This window comes from Ursus arctos, unplaced genomic scaffold (genome assembly GCF_023065955.2).
Source record: "Ursus arctos isolate Adak ecotype North America unplaced genomic scaffold, UrsArc2.0 scaffold_12, whole genome shotgun sequence".
NCBI lineage: Eukaryota > Metazoa > Chordata > Mammalia > Carnivora > Ursidae > Ursus > Ursus arctos.
This window is the reverse complement of record NW_026622786.1, coordinates 8819718-8838583: the sequence shown is the minus strand read 5'-3', so window position 1 is coordinate 8838583 and position 18866 is coordinate 8819718. Positions and strand designations below refer to the sequence as shown.

At 38.1% G+C, this 18866-nt stretch overlaps 1 protein-coding gene across 4 annotated transcripts in view; it reads right to left on the bottom strand.

Annotated features, from left to right (window-relative positions):
• GDAP2 (ganglioside induced differentiation associated protein 2) overlaps window positions 1-18866 on the bottom strand; it is a 69821-nt gene that overhangs the window by 33583 nt on the left and 17372 nt on the right. For all 4 annotated transcript variants that reach the window (XM_026483645.4, XM_048220321.2, XM_044378639.3 and 1 more), the window contains 5 exons: window positions 17484-17637; window positions 16993-17081; window positions 11670-11746; window positions 10010-10169; window positions 6082-6238 (listed from right to left, as the gene is read on the bottom strand). In XM_026483645.4, the coding sequence (XP_026339430.1) occupies window positions 6082-6238; window positions 10010-10169; window positions 11670-11746; window positions 16993-17081; window positions 17484-17637 (637 nt within the window). The remainder of the gene's footprint in view (window positions 1-6081; window positions 6239-10009; window positions 10170-11669; window positions 11747-16992; window positions 17082-17483; window positions 17638-18866) is intronic.

The following is an 18866-nucleotide window of genomic DNA, read 5'->3' as shown; positions in this document are numbered from 1 at the left end:
AATCTACTACAATGTCACATGGTAAGTAGCTTCTGGAAAACTCCACCAAACACTGTGAGAATCAGAAGGAAAAGGGTAAATATGTCTGAGTAGCATTATAAAACTAGTTTTGGTCTCATAGTCTCCTTGAAAGGGTCTCTGGTTCCTTCCACACTTTTGAGCTGCTATTCTGAAGTATTCTGCAGATAGCTATGAGACAACACCTCATCTTTAATCATCAGAGGCACTGGAGACTTATATGGGAAATCTGAAAACCTTTTGATTCAGACGTAGCTTATCACTCAAGAGAATTGTGTGAGAGACACCTAGCCTGTTTCTTGGTTCAGGCTTTGGGAGCTACAGGATGTGCTCTTCTGTCAGCCAGCAACTACCTGCTGACTACCTATGCACACAGCCTGACCACGTTCAGAACACACCCCTGACATCTGAAGGCCATGTGGCTCACTCATGAATTTCAAAACAGATGGACTACCTCATTTATCTGGGTATATTTCAGTACCTAGAATATTATCTTGTACAGAGTATATAGCCAATGTTTCCTGAACTGAATGGAAACTATCGACTGTGTAACCAATATGAATCTCAAGATCAAGGCCCTCTACCAATAAGGACAGTGCTTTCCATGTTGCATTCATATTCCTTCCTAGAACCTATCCCTTTGCTTAGGACTCCTTTCCAGAAAGGAATGAATAGATTTATTTTAATTCTGGCTTGAACTAGTCATTATTAAGTGAAACAAATTTCCTCATTAAAGAGAGAAAGAGACAAAGACAAGTCTCCAGGCTAAACACAAACTTCAAAATTTCCAGATTATCTATACCACTTATGAAGAAATGAAAAAGGTATGAGGGGTGTGTGTATGTGTAAGAAAGAGAAAGAGAGAGAGACTAGATTGGCTGATTTGAGAAAAGTGGTAACAGTGCAGTTCTTTGTATATGAATACAAAAAATCTCTAGTCCTTTGCCAACTTGTCTGAAGTTGGTTTGTGTAAGTGGGCTAATGAAGGTGGTAGAGAAGGGAGATATGCCACAACAGCCACTCTGGGCAAGCCAGTCTAGGGGATCACTTACCCCCTGTAAAGTAAAGGAGACAGACAAGATCAGTGATTTGGAGCACAAAAGAATCACCTAAGAAACTAGATTTCTGATCAGGAAGTTTGGTGTGGGGCATACACATTTTTAGCAAGCAGCTCTGGTAATTCCAATGCTTACAGACTGGGTACTCCACTTTGAATAACCATGTTAGATGATCACCAAAACTCCTTTCAACTATAAGGTACCACAGACCAGTGGTTCTCGAAGTGCGGTCCACAGTCCTGACACTTTTTCAGGGGGGTTGCAAGATCAAAACTGTTTTGAGTTTCACAATCATACTGAAACATCATTTGCCTTTTTCACTATTTGACATTTGCCCTGACAGTGCAAAAGCACTGTTAAGTAGACTACTGGTGCCTTAGAATGAATCGAGGTGGAGGAACCAGATCGCACTAGCAGTCATTGTGTTCTTCATTGCCAAAATTCTCACAGAAAAAAAAAAAAAAGAAAGAAAGAAAGAAAGAAAAAGAAAAAAGCCAGTTTTATTTAAAAATATATTTGATAAGGAGGTAAAAATTATTAATTTTATTAAATCAACCCCTGGAACACATCTTTTTAAGATTAACGTATCATAAAATGGGAAGAACACATAAAGTACTTCTGCATACCAAAGTATGAGGTTGTCTTGAAGAAAGGCACTGTATGACTTGTAAGCTAAACTCACTGCTTTTTTTTCATGGAACACTGTTTCTCTTCAAATAATGACTGGCAGACGAACTGTGGTTATTCAACATGAGTATCTGGCAGATGTTTTCTCAAAACTGAATAAAGTGACCCTGTCATTTCAAGAAAAACAGCCAATGGCATCTCTTGCCAGTGATAAAATTTGACCTTTAAAATATATATATATATATATATTTGTACATATATATATATATATATATGTATATTTTGGAAAATCTGTATCCATCCCCAGAAGCTTACAGTTCCTAATACTTAAAGACTTTTCTCTTGAGATCAGTGGCAATATTAACAAATGTATTTTTTTGATATTGTGTAATGAAATGTATCAATATTTAGGAGATCTGAATAATTCACTGAATCAGTATTTTCCAAAAGACAATGCATCATGTTATAAATTCATGCTGTAAATTCCTATTGTAAAATTCATTCAAAGAGCAGGATAGAATAAACATTTTAATATAATAGAACATAAAAATTCATGGATATGCTTTGAGATTCCATATTACACCTGAACTTTAAGGAACTACCACTTATCGAGTTATGTTGTAATATCAAAGAATATCATAAGTTATTTGAAAAGGCTATTAACATACTCTTCCCCTTTCCAATTATATATGTGAGTGAGGTTAGATTTTCTTTATATACTTCACCCAAGATAACTTATTCCAACACTTTGAATGATGGTATGAGAATCCAGCTGTCTTCTATTAAGCCATTTAAACATTTGCAAAAATGTAAAACAGTGCCGTATCTTCTCACACATTTTTTAAAACAGTTATTTATCAAAAAAACCATGATGGGTTCTTTTTAAATAAATTAATAAATAATTTCTCATATGATTAATATTGGTAGGTACAAACCATGTAAACAAAAGCTCTCTGGAGTTCTCAACAATTTTTAAGAATACAAAGGGAATCTGAGACCAAATCATTTGAGAACCACTGCCTTCAACTAAAAAAAGGTACCCAGACCTAGCAGTGCATGAATCACAATGTGAAAAAGTTTCAAAATATATACAGATGCCAAAGTCCCAGTCATGTGAGGGAGAGCCCCCTCATGTATTTAAGAAAAATGTTTGCCAGATGATTCTTACACATGCCAAGTTTAGAAACCACTGAAACTATCATTTGATTGTGACTGCCTTTGGAAAAGCTATTCATTGCTGTCCCCTAGTGGTAAATTTGCTTTCATTTCTAAAAATAAAATCAGAATAAAATGAAGACCAGAAACTCACCCAGACACAACATTCTAATTCTGTAAGGAACTCCAGAGGTCATCCAGTGCACTGTCAGTTTATGGATGGAGACTTAAAACAACCACACATCACTGCAATATACTGTGATAAATGCTATGCTATGCTTTGGTTAAGTACAGGGCATGAAAAAAAAAATACAGGAGGAGGCATCTATTCCAGACTTTTCTTCCATCTATTCTGGCATATCTCCAGGGAGATAAATTTCCAGAGGCAATTACTTTGAAGCTGAAACCCAGAGAATGGGCAGGAATTAAAGGATGAGGGTAATCCAGTCAAAAGGGATGGCAAGCACCAAAGCTAAAAGGTAAAACAGACCATGATTTGCTCAGTACTGAGGAGAATAGCAGTGACCAATTTTAAGAGCTTGCTAAATACCAAGTGCTCACATCACAACAACCCTATGAGATGCTAACCTATCAATCAACCCTGTAAGGTAAAGCTGATATGAACTGTTTAAAGTTTATCATTTTTCTTTCCTTTAAAAGCTTTTGAAAAGCAGGTAGCTTTCCAAGAACTGTTAATCCTTGGAAAAACTTACTCAGAAATACATAAGCTGCTTTCCTTTATTCTTTAAAAAGGACTTATTCAAAATTGCTTTAGGAAACACCATAAGATACCTAGGAATAAACCTAACCAAAGAGGCAAAGGATCTGTACTCTGAAAACTATAGAACACTCATGAAAGAAATTGAGGAAGACACAAAGAAACGGAAAAACATTCTATGCTCATGGATTGGAAGAACAAATACTATTAAAATGTCTATGCTACCCAGAGCAATCTATACATTCAATGCAATCCTTATCAAAATACCTTCAACACTTTTCATAGAGCTGAAACAAATAATCCTAAAATTTGTATGGAACCAGAAAAGACCCCAAATAGAGGAATGTTGGAAAAGAAAACCAAAGCTGGTGGCATCACAATGCCAGACTTGAAGCTCTATTACAAAGCTGTAATCATCAAGACAGTATGTTACCGGCACAAAAACAGACACATAGATCAATGGAATAGAATAGAAAACAGAGAACCCAGAAACGGACCCTCTATGGTCAACTAAACTTTGACAAAGCAGGAAAGAATATCCAATGGAAAAAGACAGTCTCTTCAACAAACGGTGTTGGGAAAATTGGACAGCCACATGCAGAAGAATGAAACTGGACCACTGTCTTACATCATACACAAAAACATGCTCAAATGGATGAAATGTGAGACAGGAATCCACCAAAATCCTAGAGGAGAACACAGGCAGCAAACTCCCTGACCCCGGCTGCAGCGACTTCTTGCTAGACACATCTCCAAGGGCAAGGGAAAAAGCAAAAATTAATTATTGGGACTTCATCAAGATAAAAAGCTTTTGCATAGCGGAGGAAACAGTCCACAAAACCAAAAGACAACCTACAAAGTGGGAGAAGATATTTGCAAATGTCTTATCAGATAAAGGGCTAGTATTCAACATCTATAAAGAACTTATCAAATTCAACACCCAAAGAACAAATAATCCAATCAAGACATGGGCAGAAGACACGAACAGACATTTCGCCAAAGAAGACATTCAAATGGCCAACAGACCCATGAAAAAAAATGCTCAACATCATTTGGCATCAGGGAAATACAAATCAAAAACCACAATGAGATACCACCTCAGACTAGTCAGAATGGCTAAAAGGAACAAGTCAGGAAACAACAGATGTTGATGAGGATGCGGAGAAAGGGGAACCCTCTTACACTGTTGGTGGGAATGCAAGCTGGTGCAGCCACTCTGGAAAACAGTAGCTACCTCAAAAAGTTGAAAATAGAGCTACCCTATGACCCAGCAATTGCACTACTAGGTATTTACCCCAAAGATACAAATGTAGTGATCCAAAGGGGCACCTGCACCCCAATGTTTATAGCAGCAATGTTTACAATAGCCAAACTATGGAAAGAACCTAGATGTCCATTGACAGATGAATGGATAAAGAAAATGTGGTATATTTATACAATGGAATATTACTCAGTTATCCAAAAAAAAAAAAAAAAAAAATCTTGGGGCACCTTGGTGGCTCAGGCAGTTAAGCATCTGCCTTTACCTCAGGTCATGATCCCAGGGTCCTGGGATCGAGCCCCACATTGGGCTCCCTGCTCAGTGGGGAGCCTGCTTCTCCCTTTCCTGTTCTCCCTGCTCGTGCTCTCTGTCAAATAAATAAAATCTTAAAAAAAAAAAAAAAAAAAAACAACTTGCCATTTGCAACAATGTGGATGGAAGTAGGTATAATGCTAAGCAAAATAAGTGAATCAGAAAAAGACAATTATCATAATTATGATTTCACTCAAATGTGGAATTTAAGAAACAGAACAGAGGAGTACAGGGGAAGAGAGGGAAAAATAAGACAAAATCAGAGAGGGAGACAAACCATAAGAGACTCTTAATCATAGGAAACAAAGTGAGAGTTGCTGGAGGGCAGAAGGGGGAGATGGGGTAACAGTGTGATGGACGTTAAGGAGGGCACAGGATATAATGAGCACTGGGTATTATATAAAACTGATGAATCACTGACCTCTACCTCTGAAACTAATATACTATATGTTAATTAATTGAATTTAAATTAAAAAAGAAAAAAGAAAACACCAGAAAGAAATGGAATGGCTTTATAAGGTCCTTGGGATAAATCTGAGAAACAAAGTGCTTTTAAATTTAACAAAACTGAAGATTATGCTTTAATTACAAATACAGTAAAGTAAAAACTTTGTAACTCTGCCTTTCCCTTTCCCTGTTTCTACCTTTAGAACCTAACTTCACCCAGAAGCACTAAAATTACAGCAGGAAGATTAGGAGCTCTGAAATCAGGTGTGCATCTGAATACTGGCTTCACCACATATTAACTGTAACCACTGATAAAATTAATTATGAATTTCTGCATCTACAAAATGGGGATGGTATCTTCCTCACTGGATTGTCATGAAGAATAGATGAGAATACATTATATGTAGATCATTTAGCAGATGTAGGCTCCTTGCTTATTTCTCATGTCCTTCTAGGTCTATCAGTCCAAAGGGATTTTGCCTTACTTTCTTTGATGCTGCTTCTGCAGGGCTGCCTCTGATAACTGTCCCTGAAGGATCAGTCTTCTTTGCTTGTCAATATCTCCTTCCATTCGAGCAAAAGCATGAGAGCCGATGAAAGAGAGGTCAACTCCCAAGCCTTCAGCCTCCTCTTCTTGGTTGTCTGTAACAAAAATACTATCAACAGAGAGCTTATAGCAGAACTTGACAGTAAATGCTACAGACTGTGAATGCTGCAATAGGGATGACTGTGACATAATCAAAAAACTGGGGTTGAGGGTATTTTTTTGAGAATCAAACTGAAATCACATTTAGGCATCTGAAGAACTGATATAACACAAGAAACCACCTGTCCCCGTGTGACAGAAGTTTTAGGAATACATGAAATCAAATCAAGGTGACCTGGGTGTAACCTTAGGAAGGAAAGAGCAGAATGTAATGATAAGTCAAAAGACAGAATTAATTACACTGTATGTAGGTTTAAAGAAGGGCTACAGCACTGCACCTAACAAAAGAGAAATATGAAGAACACATGTTTGGGGTCATTTATCCAGAATTACGTAAGGAGGGAGCACATGATAAATTGACACAAGAACTGGGAGTCTCTTATTGAGGAAGACATAAAAAGATGGAAAGATATTCCATGCTCAGGGATCGGAAGAATTAACATAGTTAAAATGTCCATGCTACCCAGGGCAATCTACACTTTCAATGCTATCCCGATCAAAATACCGAGGACATTTTTCAAAGAACTGGAACAAACAGTCCTTAAATTTGTATGGAAACAGAAAAGGCCCCGAATCGCCAAGGAACTGTTGAAAAGGAAAAACAAAGCTGGGGGCATCACAATGCCGGATTTCGAGCTGTACTACAAAGCTGTGATCACAAAGACAGCATGGTACTGGCACAAAAACAGACACATAGACCAATGGAACAGAATAGAGAGCCCAGAAATGGACCCTCGGCTCTTTGGCCAACTAATATTTGATAAAGCAGGAAAAAACATCTGGTGGGAAAAAGACAGTCTCTTCAATAAATGGTGCTGGGAAAATTGGACAGCTACATGCAAGAGAATGAAACTTGACCACTATCTCACACCGTACACAAAAATAAACTCCAAATGGATGAAAGACCTCGAGGTGAGACAGGAATCCATCAAAATTCTAGAGGAGAACATAGGCAACAACCTCTACGACATCGGCCAAAGCAACCTTTTTCATGACACATCCCCAAAGGCAAGAGAAACAAAAGATAAAATGAATTTATGGGACTTCATCAAGATTAAAAGTTTCTGCACATCCAAGGAAACAGTCAGAAAAACTAAGAGGCAGCCCACGGAATGGGAGAATATATTTGCAAATGACACTACAGATAAAGGACTGGTATCCAAGATCTACAAAGAACTTCTCAAACTCAATACACGAGAAACAAATAAACAAATCAAAAAATGGGCAGAAGATATGAACAGACACTTTTCCAATGAAGACATACAAATGGCTAACAGACACATGAAAAAATGTTCAAAATCATTAGCCATCAAGGAAATTCAAATCAAAACCACACTGAGATACCACCTTACGCCAGTTAGAATGGCAAAAATAGACAAGGCAAGAAACAACAATTGTTGGAGAGGATGTGGAGAAAGGGGATCCCTCCTACATTGTTGGTGGGAATGCAAGTTGGTACAGCCACTCTGGAAAACAGTGTGGAGGTCCCTTAAAAAGTTAAAAATTGAGCTACCCTATGATCCAGCCATTGCACTACTGGGTGTTTACCCCAAAGATACAGACGTAGTGAAGAGAAGGGCCATATGCACCCCAATGTTCATAGCAGCAATGTCCACAATAACTAAATTGTGGAAGGAGCCGAGATGCCCTTCAACAGATGACTGGATTAAGAAGTTGTGGTCCATATATACAATGCAATATTACTCAGCTATCAGAAAGAACGAGTTCTCAACATTTGCTACAACATGGACGGCACTGGAGGAGATAATGCTAAGTGAAATAAGTCAAGCAGAGAAGACAACTATCATATGATTTCTCTCATCTATGGAACATAAGAACTAGGATGATCGGTAGGGGAAGAAAGGGATAAAGAAAGGGGGGGTAATCAGAAGGGGGAATGAAACATGAGAGACTATGGACTATGAGAAACAAACTGAGGACTTCAGAGGGGAGGGGGGTGGGGGAATGGGATAGACCGGTGATGGGTAGTAAGGAGGGCACGTACTGCATGGTGCACTGGGTGTTATACACAACTAATGAATCATCGAGCCTTACATCGGAAACCGGGGATGTACTGTATGGTGACTAACATAATATAATAAAAAATCATTTAAAAAAAAAAAAAAAAAAAAAAAAGAACTGGGAGTCTCTTTGTCAGAAAACTCTCAATGGCAAATGGCTGGACCAGGAGTGCAGGGTAGGATCCACATTCACTAAGATATGTTTTTATTCTAATTTAGCATCCTGGTTTTCTACACTGGTCATGCCTATGTAATTATCTGACCCATAAGAGTTCTAGTTTCACTACAAATTAATAAATCAACTTTCTAATTTATCCAGATGATCATTTTATGTTTGGTTAGAAGTCAGTACTTTGGGAATGGGTCATCTTTTAGTGTGTTCCCCACTGCCTTACTAGCTTTGTTAAAAAACATTTTTTTTTTTTATTTAAAGAGAGAAAAACAAATGCCTTGGACCATGGGGAGCTTCCCATGGCAATGCCACTACTTGAAACCCAGTCAGGTGGGCCATCCACCGGGGACTTCCTCACATCTACTTCACTGCTCCTCAAACTGTGATAGGCCAACGGCTGAGAAGAGTCTGCTTTTATGAAAAAGTACCCATGAACAAGTCAAGTAAAGCTGATTTTACATCTATTTTAGCAGACTGAACATTCTAATTGAAAATATTTATGAATACTAGGGCTTACATCTATGAGGTAATTAAGCAATCTTTGAAAATGGCAGACACAAGGAACTCTTTGGCTAATTAGTTAGCCTAATCTGCTGCCCAGCATTATGATCTCCAATTGGGTTGGCAATTGTTACACCTTGTCATACAAAATGCATTTATGCATTTAGGAAACACTGTATTCTACAGTGGTGGTCATGATCATGAGGATTTCCGAAAAACTCTGGGCATACCGTAAAGTACACGGGTAGCCCTCCAGCAAAGCTTGGTTCAGACATTTCCACTTACAATTCCCTCCATTTGATTTAATGCTGTGTACTGGTAATAAAAAGCAGATGAACAGCCTTCAACAGATTTTAATTTGATGCTCATTTAAAAGTGTTCACAGTAGGAATCTCATAGATTCATAAGCTGCTGAATTTTCAGATCGAGTTCTGACACTGAAGCTTGTGAGGCAAGTCTCCACACAAGGGAGTAATGACCTTAACCATGTGCCCATGAAGATCAATATAAGCTGTCATATTGCACAGATTCAGAAAAGCTCCCACCCTACCATGCTCTACCATTGCTTCAATCTACATAAGAATATAACCTAAAGAAACAAAACAAGTGGTAATGGTATTCTTGTTTTAGTATTTAATGTTAGGTCTGGCTTCTGGATGGTATTGTTAAAGCTGCTGAAAATTTTAGATGATTATGTACTTGATTACTGTCTCAACAGGGTCCTGCATACAATCATAGACTTCACAAGCGTGCAAATGTTGTTATATCCACCTCTGGATCTCTACTGCCTAACAGATTTGATGTTGTGTGTGTGTGTGTGTGTGTGTGTGTGTGTGTGTGTGTGTGAATACATATATTTTAACTTAAAAGACTAAACGTTAACAAGAATAAGACTCTAAAAACATCTAAGTTGGTCTTGAACTTAATGTCACACCCACAGAGAGCTCCCCGAAGGTAGACTGTGTTTTATCGGACCCTGATAAAAGAGGGAAATTAAGAAAAGCAGAACTCACCCTCCGGGGCACCAGGTTTTTCACTTATTCTAATCTGTCGTTCAGGTACCACAGGCTCCCCTTCTGCATTTCCAATATCTGCAGGTAGGTATGGCAATGATCGATATTCCTCCTTCAGTGACCTTGGGAAGTACAGAGGTAGCAGCTTTTGGTAAGTAGCCTGTGTCAGAAAAGCAAGACATTCTGTGAAAAATAATGAAGTAATGAAGCACGCGAGCTTAGTGCTGTTCCTGACACTGTGAAGACAGCTTCCATCAAGAATAAAAACCTTACTACTTCTTCTTTTTTTTCAAGTTAGTCACCATACAGTAAAGTTTTTTTGATGTAAAGTTTTTGATGTAAAGTTCCATGATTCATTACTTGCGTATAACACCCAGTGCACCGTGCAATACGTGCCCTCCTTACTACACATCACCTTACTACTTCTAAGCTCAGCTAGATGCTATCTGGGACCCTCAAGCAGTTCTTATGTTAAAGGTCAGGATATTGTCAGGTGGTCAAGTTAAAAGTGACCCCCATCCTGGCAACATCAGGTCACCAAAGCTGGAATGCATAAGTCCTGCTGCTCCTGTCCTATTGTCAATTGCCCCTCCCTTGGAATATCTTACTTATTTTTTACGATGATTTCAAGTTTATCACCTCCCATGGGAAGCTTTCCTAACCCTGTTCAGGCTGGAGTTATGTGTTCCTATCCATTCCATACCTCCATTAATGCACTTATCATAATTATCCTAACTTATCTGAATTGTCTGTCCCTACCAACAGACAATGGATTCTTTGAGGACAACGACCCTCATTAGTTGACTGGTATATTCCCAGAATCTAGTGTAATAAACCTGGATGCTATAGACACTCAATAAAAGACCACTGAATGAATAGGTAAACAAGAAGAGATAGCAAACAAGCGTATGTGCCTCATTTTAGCAATTTCAAAGGTATTTATATATCATGTATACAGCTATTAATACCATGAATGGATATTTCACATGTGTTAACTCATTCATCACTAAACTCCCGTGATATAAGTATTATTAATACTCCTTTTTTATCAAAGCACAGAGAGGTTAAATAACTTGCCCAAGGACACAAAAATGCAAAATAATACAAGCTAAACTGGACAGAGCATCCTAAAACTAAATAAAATTTAAAAAGGGTTAAAAAAAAAAGAACTAGTTTTCTAAAATGGCTCTAAATTAAATTGAAACATACTAAACCTAACTACACACAACACAACAAAACAAAACATAAACCTCACAACTTAATCAATGCTAGTCACTAGGCTAGGCTGTCATGTTTCTAGGTAAGGTAGACCCAAAGCTTTTCCAGCACAGCAATTTTCCAGTTACACTGCCCAGAAACCCAGTACTTGGATTATAAGGTGATGTCTCGAGATGTTTTAAGAGCTAATACAGGGAGCAAATCAGAACAACTCCACCTTAGTAAGATTTCACTAAGTGAAAACAGTTTAGCAGTAAAAACATGATCAAAATGCTCCTTCTTGACTTGTTTGTAGTCTCTAATATGTGTTCTTTTCAACAAAAGATGGTATGCCCCAATGCCAAATACACACACAGGTATCTGCTGGCAATTCAGTAATGATGAGACAAAGGCAAACAAATAAAAATAAGATTTAAACAATGCAACGTAATTAGCAAAATACCTCTTCTAGTTCAGAGACAGCAAATACTACTTTTTCAATGGTCTCCCCGTGAATTTCTAGAAATCTCCTTACAGTGCCTAAGGAAAGAAATAGAAGAAATTATTCAATAAATAAGAAAACTCTTCAACGTTTTATTTTTATAATGGATCACTCCTCATTTCAGTCAGTTCTCTGCTCAATGACACCTCATCAGTGAAGCCTGCCCAGAGTACCATATTAAAAAATCCTTCTCTGATTTGCTTTCCTCCAGACCAAATATTATAGACATTTTGTGGAGTTTCTTGTTTTTTTTTAAGATTTATTTATTTGAGAGAGACAGACCGCCAGCGAGAGAGAGAACTCAAGCAGGGGGAGTGGGAGAGGAAGAAGCAGGCTCCCAGCGGTGGAGCCTGATGAGGGACTCGGCCCCGGAACGCCAGGATCATGCCCTGAGCCGAAGGCAGACGCTTAAAGACTGCACCACCCAGGCGCCCCATCTTGTTAATTTTATATCTTCTTTGCCCTCCCTGCCCCATCCGCTAGAACCAAAGTACCTCAACAGCAAGAGCTTTATTTTATTTACTGCTTTATTGCCAGCTTCTAGAACAGTGCCTGGCCATAGAAGATGCTGATTCCAGACAATTCTTCCTTATCCAGTATATTTTTATTCCCTGGGGCCTCTCTCTCTGACCATCTATTTAGTTACAGTATTCAATGACCTACCCAGCATTGCATCCCTGTCAAAATCCCATCGACCAAAGGTGAATTATTTTTTTAATTTCTGTGTTATCCTGATTCTTCCCTATCAATATCCTATCAGTGAAACCTAATGGCCTTTTCTCAGTGCTTACCTCACTAGAGATTTCTCTAGCTTTAGTTTTACGTGCCCATGCCCTAACTTTTAAAAATATTGTCCCCCGTGGTTCTGCCTTCCACATTTATTTTCTTGATATATATATCAAGAAATATATATATATATGTGTATATATATATGCATATATAAAAAAATGTATATTCTCTTTAGCTCACCGATTTGCTGGCTTAGCACCAATGTAAATACTGACATTCTCAAATATTTATATTCTGTTTTCTAAATAAAAGAGCTGAATTTCCTACTGCCTACTGGGCATATCTGCACAGATAACCCAGAGACCTCAAACTCCGGAGGTCCAAAACTGACCTCCATCTTTCCCCCCAAAATCTGTTCCTCTACCTATGTTCTTTATCACATAGCAACATCAAATCACTCATCCAAGCTCAAATCCTGAATTTTTTAACACTTTTTTCACCTCTTCCTCCACCCTGAATTTTCAAGGGGTTATCATGTCCTTTAAATTCTACTGCTATTTCTAACATCCATTCTGTCTCTCTTTCAGTTGTTCTCAGGATCTTAATGCTCATGAAGCCTTCAGCAATAAGCTTTTAATTGTTTTCTTGTTTCTCTCTTTTCCAGGTCTATATATTCACTGTTGCCTAAGTTACCTTCCTTCCCTTGTCACCTTCCTTACTAAATAATTCTGAGGCTCTGCACTGCTTGGAGGTTAGGATCTAAGTCCGCAGCATGGTTTGCCACAACTGGACCTCAACTCTCCACCCCTCCAACCCTGCCCTTTGGTCCTATTTCCCATTATTCCTCCCACAGACCTTACTTTCAGCAAACTGGCTTCTTCGCTGTACTCAGAACATTCCACTTAACTTTTATGCTACCCTGCCTCTGCTTGCATGGTTACCTTTGACTACAATATCATTCATTCACCATGATCTTCTATTAGTGAACTCCTACTCATTTTTCAAGACCAAGTCCAAGGCCATCTGGTTTGTACAGAACTCCACCCTTCCTTGTGTTCTTCCTATAACCTGAACGGCCCTCCATTTGTGAACTTCTCATTGCATTTTACAGCTAGACTGTGAGCTTTCTGAAGCCCAAGTATATCTTACATTAATATCTTACAATTAATATTACCAGAACCTAGCACATCTTAAGATATGGCAAACAACTGTTCAAAAATAATTAGTAGCTAAAGTAACATTTTATGGGTCTGGTTATCTACATATTGCCTACCTTGTTTACTACTGTATCTCGAGAATCTAACAGCGCAGACCCATTTGTTGAATGACTAAATTATTTAGAATTCTCCCTCTGTTAGGTGACAAATTTTTCATTTCTCTCTCTATTCTGCTTTAACGATTTTCTAAAACTGAATTTTCAGAAAGGGATTTTCTCTATTTTGACACCAAGGTTTTTTCTTTTTTTTTAAGATTTTATTTAGAGAGAGAGAGTGTGTGTGTGCACGTGCGAGCAGGGGGAGGAACAAAGAGGGACAAGAAGACTCTGCACTGAGTGCAGAGCCCAAAGTGGAGCCCGATCCCACGACCCTGAGCTGAAACCAAGAGTCATTTGCTTAAGGGACTGAGCCATCCAGGCGCCCTGACACCAAGTTTTAATTAATGTTCAAATATAGTGGTTTCCCAGCACATAACTGTAGGATTCCCACTGGAAGACAAAATACAATACCAGATAGTAACCAAACTGAATTCCCTCAGAATTCATTAAGAAAATTAATTCTGCAAAAAGGAGAAAAGAAAGAGTGAAGTCATGGCTATAAGACTTTAGTACCAACTGCCAATCCAAACACTTTCTTTCAGAGTTTCATCTGTGCACTATTCTTTGCAACCAACCAGGATGTCATATACCAAACTTTTAGTGAAAACCCTTTAACTGGGGAGAAGGACATGTGGGGGCTTTAAAATTCCCAACATGGAACCACAATAAGAACAAACAGTGCCATCTTTTTTCTCACCACTGTATTCTCTTCTATATAGCACAGGGCTTTCCACACAATCACTCAGAATTTTGCTGAATTAATAGATAACCTGATAAATTTATTTCAATGCAGAGGTCTCTTTAGGCTTCTAATGGAGAACTGAACTGTACATGAACCAAGAAAAAAAAGACAGTCTTGATACATCTATCAAGAGAATATTACTTAGGTTTCAAATGAAATAAATTTTGGTAATAGTTTAATAACTAGGAAAGAGTCTGGTACTAAGGATTTAGAGTTACATTTATTAGATTTGTTCTTGGCCCATATATGGTGCAAAAGTATACAAGCCATTGATTTCCCAAATGCTCAGAAAGTATGTGAGTAAAGGCCACAACTGTTTACATATGTGTATTTTTTTTTAATAAGATGCTACCGTTTTGCTATTATATTTAAGGTGCAATAAGTCAAACAGGCCTTATAAAATATAAGTTGACATGTCTATCTTTACATTTTCCATTTCATTTGTGCTAATTCAATTCTTAGAAATTGCTTCATCAAATATGGCCACTGTTGATTTTCACCTGCTCTTACTACAATTACTGCTCAAAGTTGACACCTCTAGAGTAAATTGAGTGATTTATCAAGTGATTTAGCTGGGGCCACAGAGCTGGTAAGACTGGTAGAACTGAGATCAAAAACCAGTCTTCTGGACTCCTTTTTCAGAGCCTTTTCTATAAAATGTTGCTGCCTCTTTAAATTCTGACCTATATAATTACTTTAATAAGAAACAGAGACATAAAAAAAGACTTAGCTCAATGTAAATGATGGTGGGGCAAGGACTAAGGAATCAGAGAATGTTGAGACCTGACAAGAGCTCTGCCAGGAAGAATTATACAAAGGCAGGAACTTCGCTTTGGTAAGGCACCATTCAGAATACATGCAGAGTGGTGATAACATAGTACTTTCCTACTGAACTAGCTCTAACCTCAAGCATAACTGGATTGTCTAGTATAACACACAAGTTACTAGACTTGGGAGTCAGGAGTCTGCATAACCTTGAGAACATGATAAATTTCTGAGCCTCTTTATTTGTAAAATGGACACCTAAAACACAGAGCTATTGAGGAAACAAAATGGAACTTGTTTATGCCTTTTTAAAATACGTATTTCTTAAGCAAGTATCATATGTAAAGCATTCTTGACATATGGAAGCACTGGAAATGCAAAGATGAAAAGATTTCTACTCCTCAAGAAGCTCAGTCTAATATATATATAAAGCATAACTACAAAATATATAAATTTACTATAAATCCCTTGAGCAGTAAGATCTTAAGTCTTAAAAGTAGCTAATTATTAAGTAAGATTATTTATGTCCTCGCCCTAAATTCTAGGCTATAAAATAACAGGCTAATAATAATTTTATACATTGGAATATCTTTGTTAATTTTTTGGTGGATATAAGACTTTCAGCTCCTCCTCTTTAAATTCTAGAGATAGAAAGCGTTCTTAAAGATCATCTGGTGTAGTTTTCCTCCTCAATGAGGAATATCTGCAACAGATGTTCATTTAGCTTCTGCATGAACATTCCCAGTGATAGGAAGTTCACTTAAAATACCCTTCCATTGCAGAAAGTCCTATCTCAAGTGGGACCAAGTCTCCTTCCTTGTGACATAGCCTTAGACCTGCCTTCTACCGTTGGAGGTCTTTACAGTCCTTACAAGAATCTATGAGCTTCTTGAAATTGCACACAAATTCCCTCTAGATGTACATTCCTCTGGGGAAAGGGTGCACAGCTTTCTTCCATCAGATGCTCAATGTAATTTACGATGGCTCCCAAAATGGTTCAGAACCACTGCTCTAAAAATATAGCACAGAATAAGTTCACAATGAGACTCCTTTAGATACTCAAAGATGAGAACCATATATGCTTAAACTATGCATGGTCTTCTTTAGGAGAACTACCACTAATGTTCCAAACTGTTTGCTCTCCAGTTTGTCAGTGTCTCATTAGACAGGACACCCAGAGCTACATACAAATATCTAGATGTGGTCTGAACCTACATATAATACAGTGAAATCATGGTTTCTCTCGAGCTAAACATTCTATTTTTATATCACATATATGACATTCTGTCTCATTATGATTGAGCCCAGTCTTTTTTAAAACTCAACGAAAGGATTTATACTCAAATAGCATCTGTGAAAGCTGCTGTTTCAACTGCAATGTGCTATATAAATATTATATTATGAAACCTGTTTTGACTTCATTGTAACAGCCTGTTATGATTATTCTGAATATTGATTCCAAAACCCAATTCGTTGGCCATACTTCTTGGCTTGGTATCAATTTCCAATTTAATAGGCAAGTCTGTAAGACTTTTTGGAGAAAAGCAGAGAAAACGTCAACCTGAGAAATTAAATTGAGCTCAGCAACTTATCAATACAAAGTTCCCTCCAGGATGTCATGATCTGTTCATCAAGAGATCATTGGCTATAACTACTCAATTTATGTACAGCATCCCAATCCTACTTACAAAGTGCTCAGTCAACATATGCACAGAATCTCCAATGTTACTTACGAAGTGCTATGTGTGTTGCATCCTCTAAAGGATAACCTCGTTTTGCAGAATTGATGACACAGAATCCCACAGAAGACATTGATTGCTCTCTGCGATCAAACAGAAAACACAAACCACCAACATTCATAATACATACATATGTAATTAATTTAAAAATGCAACGCAGATCAACTTCTTTCCCTACCCCCTCAACAAATCTAGTATAACAGTTAATCCAGTTAACTTTTTAATAATTATATCAATATTATACCATTTGGGGGAAATTTACTCCAAGTAAAGACTGAATAAAATGGGAACAGGTTAAATTCTTTAGTCACCTAAATCCACTCCTTTTATCCTGCTAAGTGTGTGAAGATAGTTAATTTTATCTTCAGAGTCCTCTTATATGATTTAAATCCCTCAAAATTGACTTTCACAGCTAGGTTTCATTCTGAAACTGGGGCCTTTAACAATGTATGGTATGCCGCTTCCAGGAAGTGAATAAGCCGTACTTGGCCAGCTGAAGCACGTTTCTGTAGCAGCTGTACAGGGAACTCTCAGCAGCTGTGCGATAGCGGCTCTTGTATTTAGGTCCCACTGTGTGAATGATGAACCGGGCAGCTAGATTAAATCCTTTTGTCAATTTTGCTTCACCTGTCCGGCAACCTGGGAACAATGGAGCATACATAAGTCATGGAGGTGTTAGAAAAAAAAGAAAAAGTCAACAAAACAAGGCATAAAACAGAAAAGTAGTAAGAATTTTGAGAAATTTCAATTAAAAATATGGGTTGAACACAATCATTTATCTCTGTTCCCAAAATGACAGTGAAGCAATACAATAGGTATAAAAAACAGAGACAAAGAGAATGGGAAAGGACATGAAGCAGATAGGCATCATCAAAATTCTGGAAGGCAGAAAGTCAGTGGCCTAGAAATAACTGATTTAGCAAGCAGAGAAACCTAACTGCTCGTAGAAATGGGGTCACCAAAACGAAGCAAGCTGGTTGTACTGAAAGGCAGTGTTGGATTCAAGATAGACTGCTTTGATTCAAATCTTAAGTCTACCACCTTCCTGCTGTGCTACCTGGGCGGGTGCTTGGCCTCTCCATGCCTCAATTTCCTATTTAATGGGAATACTACTAGTACTTAGTTCATGCAAATGAGTTAATGAGTTAATACATGCAAAGCACATACATGCATTATCTATTATTCTTGTTGTTGTTGTTACTATAATAGAACAGTAAAGGCTCAAAAATTGGAGGCCTACGTACTTCTAAAAGCTATAATACAAAGTGGGACTAAAAAGAGGAGGCTGAGTTAAGTTTGCACAGAAACGGTCAAATCTGCAACAACCCTTTCCCCAGCCACCACAGCAAGGTGATGATTTCTTTATCACCATAGCAGCAGGAAGGTTTACTCTCTGGAGATGGTGAACTAGAGTTTCTGGCCTCCAGAAACCCCAGGCATGGCTGAAAAGAGGGTAAAGATTTAGTTAAAGTGTTACACTCAACAGTGATAGCTCTAGCCCTCTGCTCCTAATTGGCTTCTGAAACACAGACGCCCACACTTACACCCCTGAAAGATTCCTTTGCAGGAAACTAAGAGGCCTGTACCAAAGGACTCACAGACTGTGACAACTAAGGCAGGTTCCCCAACAAAACAACAGGGCTCCTCCTCATCCTCTGCTTCTAGATCCACCAAGCAGTAACTTTTGCTCACGCACACAAAGCTTCCCTTCACTTTCTCAGTTCCTCCCTTGTAAATACAACTGACACACTGACACTCAAGGATCACCAGGAAGTGAGCAAAGCCTCTGACCACACGGGGTCAAAGCAATGCTTAAAAAAGAGAGAATGCAACTCCCAATACCATAATTACTACTGTCAGAGAGGTAA